The sequence below is a fragment of the Nasonia vitripennis genome (assembly GCF_009193385.2).
Source record: "Nasonia vitripennis strain AsymCx chromosome 2 unlocalized genomic scaffold, Nvit_psr_1.1 chr2_random0010, whole genome shotgun sequence".
In the NCBI taxonomy this organism is placed as follows: Eukaryota; Metazoa; Arthropoda; class Insecta; order Hymenoptera; family Pteromalidae; genus Nasonia; species Nasonia vitripennis.
The window spans coordinates 1,353,506-1,367,581 of NW_022279617.1; the positions used below are offsets into that span (position 1 = coordinate 1,353,506).

Sequence of the window (14,076 nt, forward strand, 5' to 3'; positions counted from 1 at the left end):
TCTTAGCCTTGCCGCAAACAGTGGCGCTGATAGTAAACTGTGCACAGAGCGAATAGAGAGATTTGAATGAGAACATTGAAATCAATATAGTATGTATAACATATGTAGGTGGATCAGTCTATCCAAGTTTTTACTTAATTTTGATATTTAAAGCTTTAAAAGCATATATTGCAAACTGTTACTTTTTCTTTGATACGTATACAAATTGGTATTGATCAACATATAAAAAGAATTAGTTAAACACATTTTTAATTATAAAATTTTATTTAAGTGCTTTTTTACATTTGTTTACTAATACAAATTTTATTGTTTACAAAGTATGTTCTACATGTTTTTTAAAAGCTATTATCGATTTCAAAATGATACAAAACTTTAATCTCTGCAACACGTGTAACAGAGTTCTCCTGTAATTTTTTATTTAAAATATTAACATATTTATTTGGCATCAATTTTTGTGTGTTTATACGATATGCTTTAAGTTCTATAAAAGCTTTTGAACAGGTCTCAGAAGATTGAATATTCCTCTTCACTTCATACGTAGATTTAGGTTTAGTTTTTGGATTCAGCGACAAAAATGGTTGTATGAAGTACATCCTTTGATACAAACACTTTTGTAAATATATAACATCCTTTTTGGCTTCAACCAACTTATCGGTCTTTACAAAATTATCACTAAGAGATTTGTATGTATCTTTAATGTCTTTCTCTGCAACATCAATAATTTGTATGTAATATCAATTTTTTCATTTATTGATTTAATTTTTAATATATGGATTAATTATACTTGACATATTTATAGCTTGCTCTTCCAAAATAACTCTTTGTATTTTTGATAAAACATTATCTTTCTCTGACAATGAGTAGAACTTTTCATCTTCATGATCGAACATAAAAGTGTTAGCAGCATAATATCTGATAATGATCCTTTCTACTGGGTTCATGATTTTATGCTGTTATTGCTTTAATAGAAAAATATAATTGATTAATATTCTATTACAAGAGATTTTGCTATTTTAACATTTTTATTTACTATTATCTATTCTGAAAGAGTGAGAACGTGTAGATAGGTAGACATTGGAACGTTGAGGTTATGATTGTTTGCGGTGTATTTGTATTTTCGTCTTCTCTTCTAGGAAAGTGACTTTGGATAGTTGGCAGTATGAAAAATCACCACATTTTCTTAGTGACTTCTTCGCACGCGTACGCATTATGCAGACGCTCGCATACGCGTCTATGTGGCCAGGGCCAGAGGGAAGTAGAGAGTACACGATCACATTGCGGCGCGGCAGAGCATAGAGGAGAAATATAACATAAGCGGCGTGAATATAATTCATAAACAATGATATATTTATAAACAATCACCGATAAACTCTATTACAGACTAAACTCTAAGCCCTTAATGTCAGTGGCCATGATCGTCTTTATGAAATCAACCCTCATAATTAAAAACTTTAATTTTTTAGACGGATTATGGTTAAACCGACACAAACACGTTAAGCTTAAGCTTAAACAAAGCTAAATTAAACTAACAAGCCACCCCAGCCTCCCGATAAACATATGCTACTTTCAGTTTTCGCGGTCTACGTTGTTGCTTTGGTATTCATATGCACTCGAGTTCGAGTCCGAGGTTCGGCAATTTTTTTTCTTTTTTTTATTTGCTTATAAAATGTTTATAATGCGTAAAAACAATAAGAAATATATATTATTATTCTTTTAGTACGTAGGGGACGTGCAATGTGTAACTACAATTATTTATAGTTTTATGGGTAACGAAAAAATACAATTTTAAATAAATTTACATTATTTTATTAGTACGATAACGTTTTCACAATTACATTAAAACGAAAAAATTAAGCTTAAGCTTAAACAAAATTAAATTAAACTAAAAAGCCACCCCAGCCTCCCGATAAACATATGCTACTTTCAGTTTGTCTCCATCAACGATGATTGTGGCAGCGCGGTCTACGTTTTTGCTTGGTATTCTTATGCACTCGGGTTCGAGACCGAGTCTCAGCAAATCTTTTTTTTTTCTACTTGCTGATAAAATATACAGTATACAATAATAACACAATATGCCATTCTGCTTCTGCAATTATATTTCAATTTAGGTAAGTATACGGTGGGCCTGCAATAAATATAGGTATAATTTACTTCTTAATCGTTTATGAAAAAAAAGTATACAATGAAACTTCTTGAATTTTAGGAATACAAATTAATAATTTTTTTTTGTAATATCAATGTAATTAATAAAACGTTATCGTACTAATAAGATAATTTAAATTTATTTAAAATTTTATTTTTTCTTTACGTAAAAAACTATAAATAATGGTAGTTATACATTGCAGGTCTCCTCTGTACCGTATACTTACCTAAATTGAAATATAATTGCAGAAGTAGAATGGCATATTGCGTTATTATTGTATACTATGTATTTTATCAGCAAGTAGAAAAAAAAATTTTGCTGAGACTTGGACTCGAACCCGAGTGCATAAGAATACCAAGCAACAACGTGGACCGCGCCGCCACGATCATCGTTGGCATATGAAAACTGAAAGTAGCATATGTTTATCGGGAGGCTGGGGTGGCTTATTAGTTTAATTTAGCTTTGTTTAAGCTTAAGCTTAACTTGTTTGTGTCGGTTTAACCATAATCCTTCTAAAAAATTAAAGTTTTCAATCATGAATTTTCAAAAGTTTTAGATTCTAATTTTTTTACACTTATGTTGTTGTTTAAATATTCTTTTTAGTCCAATAATATGCCCGAATAGTTATTTGGCGTTGGTTGAAACGAGCGCGAGGTGTGGATGCGCAAATTCGACAGTCGCCGTTTGTCACTTTTCCTCCGCCGCGTCAGGCGCGGTAGACCTAAGAATATATGGCGCCTCTCCCTTCTCCTCCACTGCCGCTGGATGCGTATATTTCCCCTACGCTCCTTTTCTAGATGCGTATAGTCTTCGATCGCAGGCCCCAAGTGGCGTCATGATCGAATTCGCCACGCATTTTTAACACCGGCATCGGGAATCTCTCCTCTAATCTCTGGTATTGGCGGCGGGGTCCCATTTTGAAATACACGCAGAGCCTACACAGTATAGCTGTCCCCCAAGACTGCACAGGAGATACCTATAACACACTATACCTGTCCCCCAAGACTGCATAAGAGAGACCTATAATATACCCAAGTTTTCGTCCCTTCAATTTAACCCGTGACCGTTCTTCTATTCGCCTTGTTAACGCACCATCAGCGCCAACTAGTGGCCAAAAATGTAAACCTAGGTAGGTTGTAAATTTCGCGTGAGTACACACGTTTTCACATAAACAATGGAAAAAGTTAACAAAAAAATATTAGGACATTGGTGTTGTGTGCCACAGTGCAAATTTTATAAAAGTAGGTCACTCCACAGATTCCCTAAAAATGAAAAATTGCGCAAGAAATGGGTAATTGCTTGCAAGATTAGGAAAAATATAATCTCCAATATGTGCGTCTGCTCCAATCATTTTCGACGCAAGGTTTATATGTCCCGTAAGTTTGTTTCAAAAAGTTTTTGTTTGAGATCAGTACACGTAGCTTCTAAGAACACCCACACAGTGCTTACATTTTCCACTCTGCCCAGCTGGACACGAACCCATTTCTTGCGCAATTTTTCATTTTTAGGGAATCTGTGGAGTGACCTACTTTTATAAAATTTGCACTGTGGCACACAACACCAATGTCCTAATTTTTTTTGTTAACTTTTTCCATTGTTTATGTGAAAACGTATGTACTCACGCGAAATTTACAACCTACCTAGGTTTCCATTTTTGGCCACTAGTTGGCGCTGATGGCGCGTTAACAAGGCGAATACCAAGTCTATATTCGTTGGTGTAGTGTAGCGCCATATTGGATTAGAGGACAGCTATATTGCTGAGCATAAAATCTCATTGGTGGATTTCAAGGACTTATAGTGAAGATATCAGGGAGTAAGAGAGAAGAGACTAAATTCTATGTTGTCGAAATGGCTGGCTTTTTCCGACGGAGATCGTCAGGTCCACTAGCAGGAAAATTTGGTTAAATCACACATCGAAACTTTGACGAATGTTTTAAAAAATAATCCCATAGCAAAAAATTATAAACATTTGCACCAAATTTCAAATATTCAAAATCTTCCGAATTACAAAATGATTTTTTTACGAAAAGACGGAAATGAGAAACTTGTGTATAACAAACCAGTGACCGCTGAGTGTGATGCATCCACAAAATACATATTTGAATAAATTATCGCAATTCCTCGATCCAATGGTTAATCCTTACGGAAAATACCTCCAAATTTTGGGTGTTAACCCTCAATTTTCAGTGTTTACTCCGAAAATTAAGAGTAAACTCTCGAAGTTGAGAGTAAACTCCCAAACAGTCTAGTGCTAACTCCCCGAATGGAAATCAAAACCGTAAATTTGCAATACATTTCACTACGTAACTGTTGAAATGCTGTACATTCGCGTACGTTCGCGTACGTTTTGGGTGAAATTCGGACATTTTTTACACGATTTTACAGAAACGTACGCGAATGTACGTGGATATATGTCGTTGTACACTATCGTGCCGAATTCTACATTTAGAGTACATTTGCAAAAAAAAGGATCTAGATCAGCATGTATGGCAACATATGCAAACGTACGCGAACGTACGCAAATGTACGTGAACGTACGCGACCGTACGTAGATGTAGGTAAATGTATATTATTGAAAAATTATATGGTAAACAGCTTACAATATTCACGTATTATTACATTTAAAAGATATAGTTGAAAACTGGGGAATAGTAGATATAGTTGAAAACTGGCTAATAGTACATTTGATTTTTAAAATAAAAACAGATTGTTACTAAAAAAAAATGTAATAATATTATTGCGCAGAAAATTGTTTATAGACTAATGGTATATCGGCAATTACCTTTACTTTAACAACAACATTATATGAGACGATACAAGTAATATAAGTAAGAATATATCGTCGGTCTCTACGAAAACTAGTACAGTTCAGATTTGCCGCGAAGACTAGTACATTTCCGATCTTTCCCACATGGAAAAAACCCATTGGTTTGGATAATAATCAGCTGATTGTCATCTGCTTTTTTCAGTAGGGGGAAAAATTTTTGAACTTTCAGATGTGGAATTGTTGTATTTAATGTTTAAACTTATTTAAAATTACAATGTATTGCGAAATTATTCTCAATGGATGTCGATACACTTCTTGCACATACAATCAATCGAAAAAAACCGATGATTCAGTCTTTCGAACAGAAGATGGTTATTTTAGTATAATTAAAAAGATTTGTAAAATAAAATATAGTGATACAATTAATGTGTTTATATTTTTTAATAAAATAGAAATTCAAGACACTTATCTAGTTGAAAATGCTGACTTATGTATTAAACATTTAAAACATTGTATAATACCACAAAGAAATGATTTAAATGTTATAACTTGTAATGATATATATCAACCAGGTATTTTAATGAAAATAAAAAAACGATCTATTTATAAGTTCCCTTAACCAAGCAATGCTTACTAAATATGTAAATTAACTAAAGATTTAATTATTAAATAAATGAACATTTTATACAAAACATTTAGTATGAATAAAATATCTCCCGCAAGTCATTAAAAATTCCCTCGTGCACTTCTATATAAAAAAATTAGAAAATTAAGAAAAATTACTTTTCTGTACAATTGTGTACAAACATGCATAATTGTGTATGTTCGCATACATTCGCGTACGTTTACGTAAGTTCGCGTACGCTTACATACGCTTATGCACAAGCGAGTATATTTTAGAACCGTAAAATTTTACGTATAAAAATTGTTTTATCTTTGAAATGTATAAAACTGCACATTTTTGTATAAATAAGTATATTTCAGCAACTTTTCGTATGGTCACGCACGTTGGCGTACGTTCGCGTACGTTCGCGTACGATTACGTATAATGCTGTATAAAATGTCCGAATTTCACCCAAAACGTACGCAAACGTACGCGAATGTACATCAACGTACACAATTCTACAGTAATGTACCGAAACGTATCATAATCGTACGGTGATTTGCGTTCCATGGCGAAAAAAATCACGCGATTTATCACACGATCAATCACGTGATCAGTCACTTGATTTCTTACATGATTTATAACGTGATTTCTCACGCGAGAAATCACGTTAATAATCACGTCAGAAATTACTCATAAAATAGAATTTCGAAAATATTTTAAATCTTTTCAATTTTTATCTTGAAGTATACGTGTAAACTGTACACAGTCATAAATCAAACATATTTTTAGGTAAAAACAGTATAGAATTCCAATACTTACAACAGCACAAATAGCTGAGGCAGTAAGATAATGGATTGGGAAGTTGAGGACCGAGGTTCGACCCTCGGTTAGAGCAATGTTTTTTTTTAATTTTTTTGCGGTCAATTTATTTGGATTATCAACAAATCTATTTTAAATAATTGTTTAGTAAAAAGAAAATCATTTATTTTAATTAAAAGAAATACAGAGAATATTTAAGAAGACTTAGAATATTTTCGAATATTTCTCAAACTTGTAAAATTTTTCTATTTTCAAATCATTTATAAATTAAACCTGTCAAACCTGATACGCAATTTACGCGTATCAGGGAGATAAACTTAGAATTATTTCGAATCGTTTATATACTTATAAAATTTCGAGTAAGGCACGATATCGCATCTTAAAGCGTATCAGTCCTATACTTATAATAAAATCAAAGACTTGTCAAACACTTGTAATATTCTCGAACTAAAATAGATAACGCAAATTCAAGCGTATCTACTCAAAATCTTATTTGTAAAAATCAAAGCGAATTTATTTATTCATATTGTGACATAGAATATCATCGCTCTTCTTAAAAACTAAAATTAAATACGCGCACAAGACCTTGTATAGAAGAACCATCACGGGTTATAAAGGGGGGACAGAATCTTGGGTAACAGGCGGTTAGTTCTGTTATCCATCCGTTTGGCGCCGCTACATATTATTTTCCCGCGACTCAGCGCGCATGCGCTAGCTCGTATTTGAAGATATGTGTTTTTATGTATTTTTTACAATAAAAAATTATATAAACAATACAAAAATGATTATTTAATGTTTCTATATACCCCTTATGCCCCTAACAACTATTAGTTGGTAAGATAAAATTTTCTCTTAAGATAATAACCACGAAAACACAGCACGTACCAGTTTCCCGCTCGATCTTGCTATGTAAATAGCGCGAAGAGCTTATAATCAATGCTATATGCAGCGACGAGTTGCTCGCAGTTTCTAAACATTTATTTTGCATAAAATTGTGTCTAGTTTTTATAAATAATAATAGCGCGATTTAGTTTAACAATCTGTGAGATTGTATTTATACCTGTGCTGTTCTCAATCGGTGAAAAAACTGTTTGGGGGTTATCATCATGCCACCTCCACGAACCAGATGTGTTTACAGCGACTGCGAGAGTTCAAAGGCGAAAAATCCTGGACATACTTTTCACCGATTTCCCATGGATGAGATACGGTAAGTTTTTTAACTAGACAATCGTTGTTACTTACGTCAACAAATACAATAAAAAAGATAGTAACGGAACGTTATATATATATATATATATATATATATATATATATATATATATATATATATATATATATATATATATATATATATATATATATATATATATATATATATATATAAACTGCTTTCATTTCAGTTAGACCAAACTGAATTACAGAATTTTGCGGAAACTTTATTTCATGTTTAGATTAATCCCAGGTAAAAGTTGAATGAAATGTTTGTTAAAACATATCTAAAAAAAGAATTATTTTCTGAATTTCGTTTTTGCATGGCGTTGTTGCTTTTGAAAATTGTTTCACCGAGTGATTGATTTTTATTTTACACTGGATTAATTACGGTTATCTATTTTTTTTATAAAATATTAAATATTATTACGTAACACTGATTTCGTTTTTCTTTTGAGGCAATGCATGTTGGTATTTACTGTCATTTTTTAAAATAAATTACACCTTTTTTGCACATCACTGTTTCCAGTTATATTTAAATGCAAATTTTATAGTATAATTTATTTAATTATATATTATTATTATAAACAAATCATTTTTTGCTATAGCTTAATTAAATATAAATTTAAAATAAAAATAAATTTTGTACCCCCTCTAATGAATATGTACCTTTTTCACATTTAAAAATATACAATGAATTAGTGGTCGAGCGGTTAAAGGAGATCTCGTATATTTTGCTACATTTAAAGATCGTGAGTTCGAATCCACCCCATTTTTTTTTTTTTTTTTATATATAATTAATGATTACAAGATATTTTAATTATTATTGTTGTATTTTTTAGTGAAAAAGGTGCATTTATTAATTGGTATAGTGTTATTAATAGTAGTAATATCTTTATTTCTTGTACAGATTTTACATCTATTTACATTTCTTAGATAATTACATTTCTTATAGTCTTATTAATATTTTAAGCGCGTGATGTGTGATTATTTATTTATAGTTTGGGATTGTTTCTTGAAGATTGGTTTTTTGACTATGTATTCTATTCATTTTTTGGTTATTTATTATCAAATGATTTACTGCACAAACGTAAAATGATACGTCCACTACGAATGTATTTTTTTGTTAATCAATATAAAAAAGTCACGTACTCTTTTATTTTAACTACCTTGTCGGCAAAAAATTTAACTATCTATATAAACAAATTTTATTTATTTATTTATTCCACTAGTATACATTTACTTTACAATTAAGCAAACCCACAGAGAGAAATGAATCTCTGTACGTGGATCGGTCTAACAGAACTTAAAACTATCGTATAAAACTATTAACAAACTTAATTAGTATTAAATTACCGCTCATACATTAATTAAAATTAGATAATACATTACAAGGATAGTGTCTAGACTCATATTACTGAATTCTATAATTGTGCTCATGAAGTAAATTATTAAATAGTTTAACAGCCATTATTGGTCTATTGTTAAACCCTATCGTTTTATACAGTTTCGGTAGGACCAACTTCTTATTTCTAGTTTTACTATTAGAGTTGATATACATTGATGACTCGTACGCAAATATTTAAGTTGAGTGGTTTTACATTATCGTAACAATATCCTAATTTTGTAGACGGTCGGAATGGATTCTTCGATCTGGAAATTTCAGTCTAATTGACTTGACAACGCAGCGGCTAGACAATAAGCGCATTTGCTCTCTGCATTTTGCAGTAGACGATGTCGCATATACAGATCAGGCAGGTACGCGAAAATTAAAAAATTCTGCAGTTCCAAAAAAATATCTGTCGGATGCAGTTTTAGAAGACTCTCAAGAAGTTGATGAACATGTCACTCATGAGGTGGATTTGCCTATTAATGATGGATTATCTCATGATGATTTAAATTTTGATTCGACAACATTAATTAATCTAGAGCCGGCGTTAATCGATTTAAATGAGCCATCATGTTCTACTTCATTAGCTAGGCACAAAGTAGATTCCGTTAACACCGATGACAATTCTTTTCACACCACTAAAACATCCACGTTTGAAAACTCATTAAATTTTTCATTTTTCAACATTTTTCACTTATATTCACGAATATTCACATTTTTCAATTATATATAGTTAGATTCACTTTTACTTATCTATTTCTTAAATATAATCCTCTCAATTTATTTTCAAGCATGTTTAGTACATTTTCAATTAATGCAATAAGTAATTTTTTTATATTTCCTATAAAGTTTATTGTGGTATTAGTGCATATAAAGTTTATTGTGATATAATTGCATGGATTTTAGATTATATATATATATATATATATATATATATATATATATATATATATATATGTGTGTGTGTGTGTGTGTCAACATTGTCATTCCTATACCTTTTTTCCTTTTAACCTATCCTTTTCCTGATGGAAGACAACTCTGCCACCTTCCCGATTGGTTTCCATCGAATAATATTAGTTTGAAGTAAATTTTGTATTCTCTGTATACTTTATATTGCCATCAAGACGCTACCGCGCCCCTTGATACTATATTATTTTAAATGTTTTCAAACTAATATTAACAAAGAGCGAGTTCTTTTTGTACTTAAAGAAAGAGAAGGTAAAGTATTTCACGTTTTAATGTTTTAAAAATTCTTTATTATAAATATTAGAGCAAATACGAGAAATAAATAAAAAATAGAGAAAAAAAAAGTTGACCATGAGATTCGAACCCCAGCATAAGAATTGCTAGCGCAACGCCTTAACCATACGGCTACCGACGACGTTACTGTTGTAAGATCGAAAGTCGCACATGATCATCGCCCCCCTTTGGGGTTTAAGTTTAAGCTTAAGTTTAAGTTTAAGCTTAAGTTTAAGCTTAAGTTTATTTTATTATAATTTCAACTTTAGTTTAAGCTTTAATTTAAGTTTTAGTTTGACACTTATTACGTATATATGCTAATCTTCAAAGCGTCTATTGACATTATTCTACGATATCACTTTAAATTTAATTCATTATGCAAAATATTTATACGAGCTTTTTTCTTATATATTTTTATTGTATTTACTAATTGCAATTAATGTAACTACAGATATTTACTATTTTCTGATGCGAAGTTCATGAAATTATGCAATCATACATTTACTAGATATTTACGTTTTAACAACAATTAAATAAAAATCGGGTTGAGGGGTATTACCAGCTTTATTTTATGTAAAAATCTTTTAGATATTAAGCTAGTTACAAGCTCGGCCAAGTTTATCGCGCCATTAGTGCGAGAGAGATAGCATGATAGAAATTAGCAATAGGTGCCATCTCGCGGAGATGATGAAACTACAGATCTCGGATCCATCGCCCCCATTAGCATGGTGCTTCTATACAGGTCTATATTCGTTGATTATACTCTTCGAAAGCCAAGTTTCCCACTAACAAAGAGCTGCGGTCGCTCGATGACGACGCCTGCGGGCCCGCTTGCTCACCCTGACCAGACCCCTAAAGCCTTCACCCAGGGGTTTAGCCGACCGAAAAAAAGAATCGGTCGTTTCCCACCGTCACCACGTGGAGGTACCCTGGGAGCAAACAAACAGCATATTCATATCCATTCGTATCAAGTAGGAAATACAAGTGATACAAGTGAGATGAAGATTACTGTAACATGACTTTTGGGAAATAAGTCCTTAACACAAACCCAAGATAGTCAACATCAATCGTCTTGGGACTTACACTGAGAGAGACACCCGATAATGAAGACTGACTAATGAATCTAAAATTACACTTTATATTCGCATGTTGATGAGTTTCCAGAAACCTAGGTGATTACAGCGAAGAGCAGGGAGAGAGATTTCATCAAGATATCAAGGAAATGGAGCGCAGGTACCAAGGAAGATGGGACGTAAATATGTTAGCAGATTACTGTTGGTCGTTAAAAAGAGATCTGCCATCAACATCGGAGAAGCGGAAGCGTAATCCACTTCGTAGATCATTTGACAATAAAATAGTTCGTTACCATAAAAAAGAGGGCTTAATATTTTTACAGGTATTTTATTGAATTGCATATACATCTAACAAATTTAAAGTAAATGAAGGAGCAGCAAACTATGATATAGTTTTAAAGGATACGACAATTTTTTTTATTGTGGGGCTGCGTAATCATTCAAAATTTGTAACCTTTAATATATTTATTATAAGTTGTTTAAAATAAGTAAAATTTATAATTTCACATAATGACGGCCAGTACTGGTGTTACCATTAGGATGATAACACGAAAACTCTAGCTGTGAGCTCCAAAATTTTTATTTTTTAACAATTAAAAAAAATTTGTTTAAATTAAATTATTGAAAAACAAAAATATTGGAGCTCACAGCTAGAGTTTTCGTGTTATCATCCTGATGGTAACACCAGTACTGGCCCTCATTATTTGAAATTTATAAATTTTACGTATTTTAAAGAACTTATAATAAATATATTACAGGTTACAAATTTTGAATGATTATCACCTGATTATCACGTGATTATCATTAACATTTTATCTCACATAAACGCATGTTTATAACTATCAGCTTTAATAAACATATTGAGCTGAAATCACCTAATAATCAGCTGACGTTTTGACATGATTATCAACTGATTATGAGCTGATTATTAGCTGATTATCAGTTGATTGTCATTTGATTTTTTTTTCAGTAGTGGAGTACAGATTGTCTAAAAGACATGATATATTTATAAGTGTCCGGCATTTAAAGAGAATTTTACAGTGTCTTGGTTTAAGAAGAAAAGGTATTAAGGAAAGTAGCTTGGAAGATATTTGTGCTGCAATAATTGAAGAATTGGATGGTAGTGGTTGCTGCGTGGGTTATAAAAACATTGTGGCGACGTTTACAGCAATTTTATGGCCTTAGTGTATATCGCTACACAGTTTTGGAGCCGTTACATGTTTTAGATCCTGAAGGCTTTAATGATAGGCTACGTCACAGGCTGAAAAGACGAGTATATCATGTACCCGGTCCCAATTTCTTGTGGCACATAGATAGGTACGATAAACTCAAGCCCTATGGCTTTGCAATCCATGGTGGGATTGACGGATTTTCCAGGAAAATTCTATGGTTAGAGGTAGCCAGTACCAATAACAAGCCAGAGGTTATTGCATACTATTATTTAAAAACCCTACAACGGATGAACTTAATTCCAACTTTAATGCGATCTGATCATGGGACTGAGAATTGTTGGGTCGAATCTCTTCATCAAGCTCTGCGTCACAAACACGAAGATCAGTTAACCGGACCCAGAAGTTTTATTAAAGGCAAACGTACTTCAAATCAGAGAATCGAGGCATATTGGTCTCAGATGAGACGTCAAGGTGTTCATTTCTGGATCAATTTATTCAAGGATTTGATTGATGCTGATTTGTTTCATGACTCTGATCCTGTACATGTAGAGCTGTTGAGATACTGCTTTGGCCCTCTTTTGGCTTACGATTTAGAAATGATAAAAATAGAATGGAATCGACAGCGAATAAGAAAACAAAAATGTCGTGATTTGGTACCAGGGAAGCCAAATTGTTTATATTACAATCCAGAAATGTATGGGAGAAGAGATTATAAAAAATCAGTTGATCAGCATGAAATTATAACATACTTACAAGAATTCACCATCAAACCACACCTTTTTCAATCACTCACTGAAGAGTTGGTAAAACTTTTAAAAGAGGATGTAACGGTACCAACTAGTATAGAAGCAGCCTTATATCTTTTTGTCGAACTTACAACTTTAACAGATGAATACCAACAGGAGAATAATTGAAAGGTATAAAGTGCTAAGAATGTTAAAACGCTATTTCGCCTCTTCTATTTATATGTTTATTTATCGTCATTTTTAATATAATTTTTATTTAATTTTTAAGCAATATAGAATCAGAATGCCACCAGTTTAAACCATCGCCTATTAGGCTGACTAAAAATATGTACCAAGCGTCGTTAGTCTCTGCTGTAACTACTTTAAAAACGTTAAGTATTCAATAGCTATTTATTATTGTTTTTTTATATATTTACTTGGTTATTTGTCCTAACTAGATAGCCTACCCGTAGCCGAATTATAATCACAAAAAAGTGCGTTACGGCAAGTTCGAGAGAGAGAAAGACACAGACGAAAAGGGATAGTAAGAGCAGATGCTCCGAAATTACAGTGTGTACCAGCCGTCCTATACTTGCCGAAAATAAGATTCAGAAGGGAGAGAAAGAGAGGAGCTCAGCGCCGGAACTCTGTGTGGCAGAGTCGTTTTTCTCTCGTTTCCGGACTTTGACTTTGAGCTCAGTGAACCGCGAGTGAGAGTTGTGAACTCTGCGACGCGGGATGAACTTAGAATTTTTGGATTTTTGTTTTGTCATCGGAGAGACACGCGCGCGAAGACGAATCAGTTGGGTCGTTGACGATCGAGTTTGGAGTGTTTGCTTTGAATCCGGTCTTAATGACACGTTCTTTATGCTCTAGCGAAAATTCAGCTTACTTTGAACTACGTGAAAAGAAGTTATTATACTGTAGCAATA

General features: G+C 32.5%; 2 protein-coding genes across 2 annotated transcripts in view; one reads left to right on the forward strand and one right to left on the reverse strand.

The window, feature by feature from the left end:
• Positions 1 to 245: 245 nt before the first annotated feature.
• Positions 246 to 14,076, reverse strand: part of LOC100115042 (SET and MYND domain-containing protein 4) — a 656,582-nt gene continuing 642,751 nt past the window's right edge. Inside the window, exons 6-7 of the transcript XR_004226915.2 lie at positions 785 to 959; positions 246 to 706 (exon numbers count right to left, since the gene is read on the reverse strand). The gene's annotated coding sequence lies outside the window, so the exon portion shown is untranslated. The remainder of the gene's footprint in view (positions 707 to 784; positions 960 to 14,076) is intronic.
• On the forward strand, positions 12,196 to 13,485 carry LOC116416531. The gene is made up of 2 exons (XM_031925389.1): positions 12,196 to 13,336; positions 13,434 to 13,485. The coding sequence occupies exon 1, from the start codon at positions 12,365 to 12,367 to the stop codon at positions 13,331 to 13,333; it is 969 nt and encodes a 322-aa protein (XP_031781249.1). The 5' UTR covers positions 12,196 to 12,364; the 3' UTR covers positions 13,334 to 13,336; positions 13,434 to 13,485.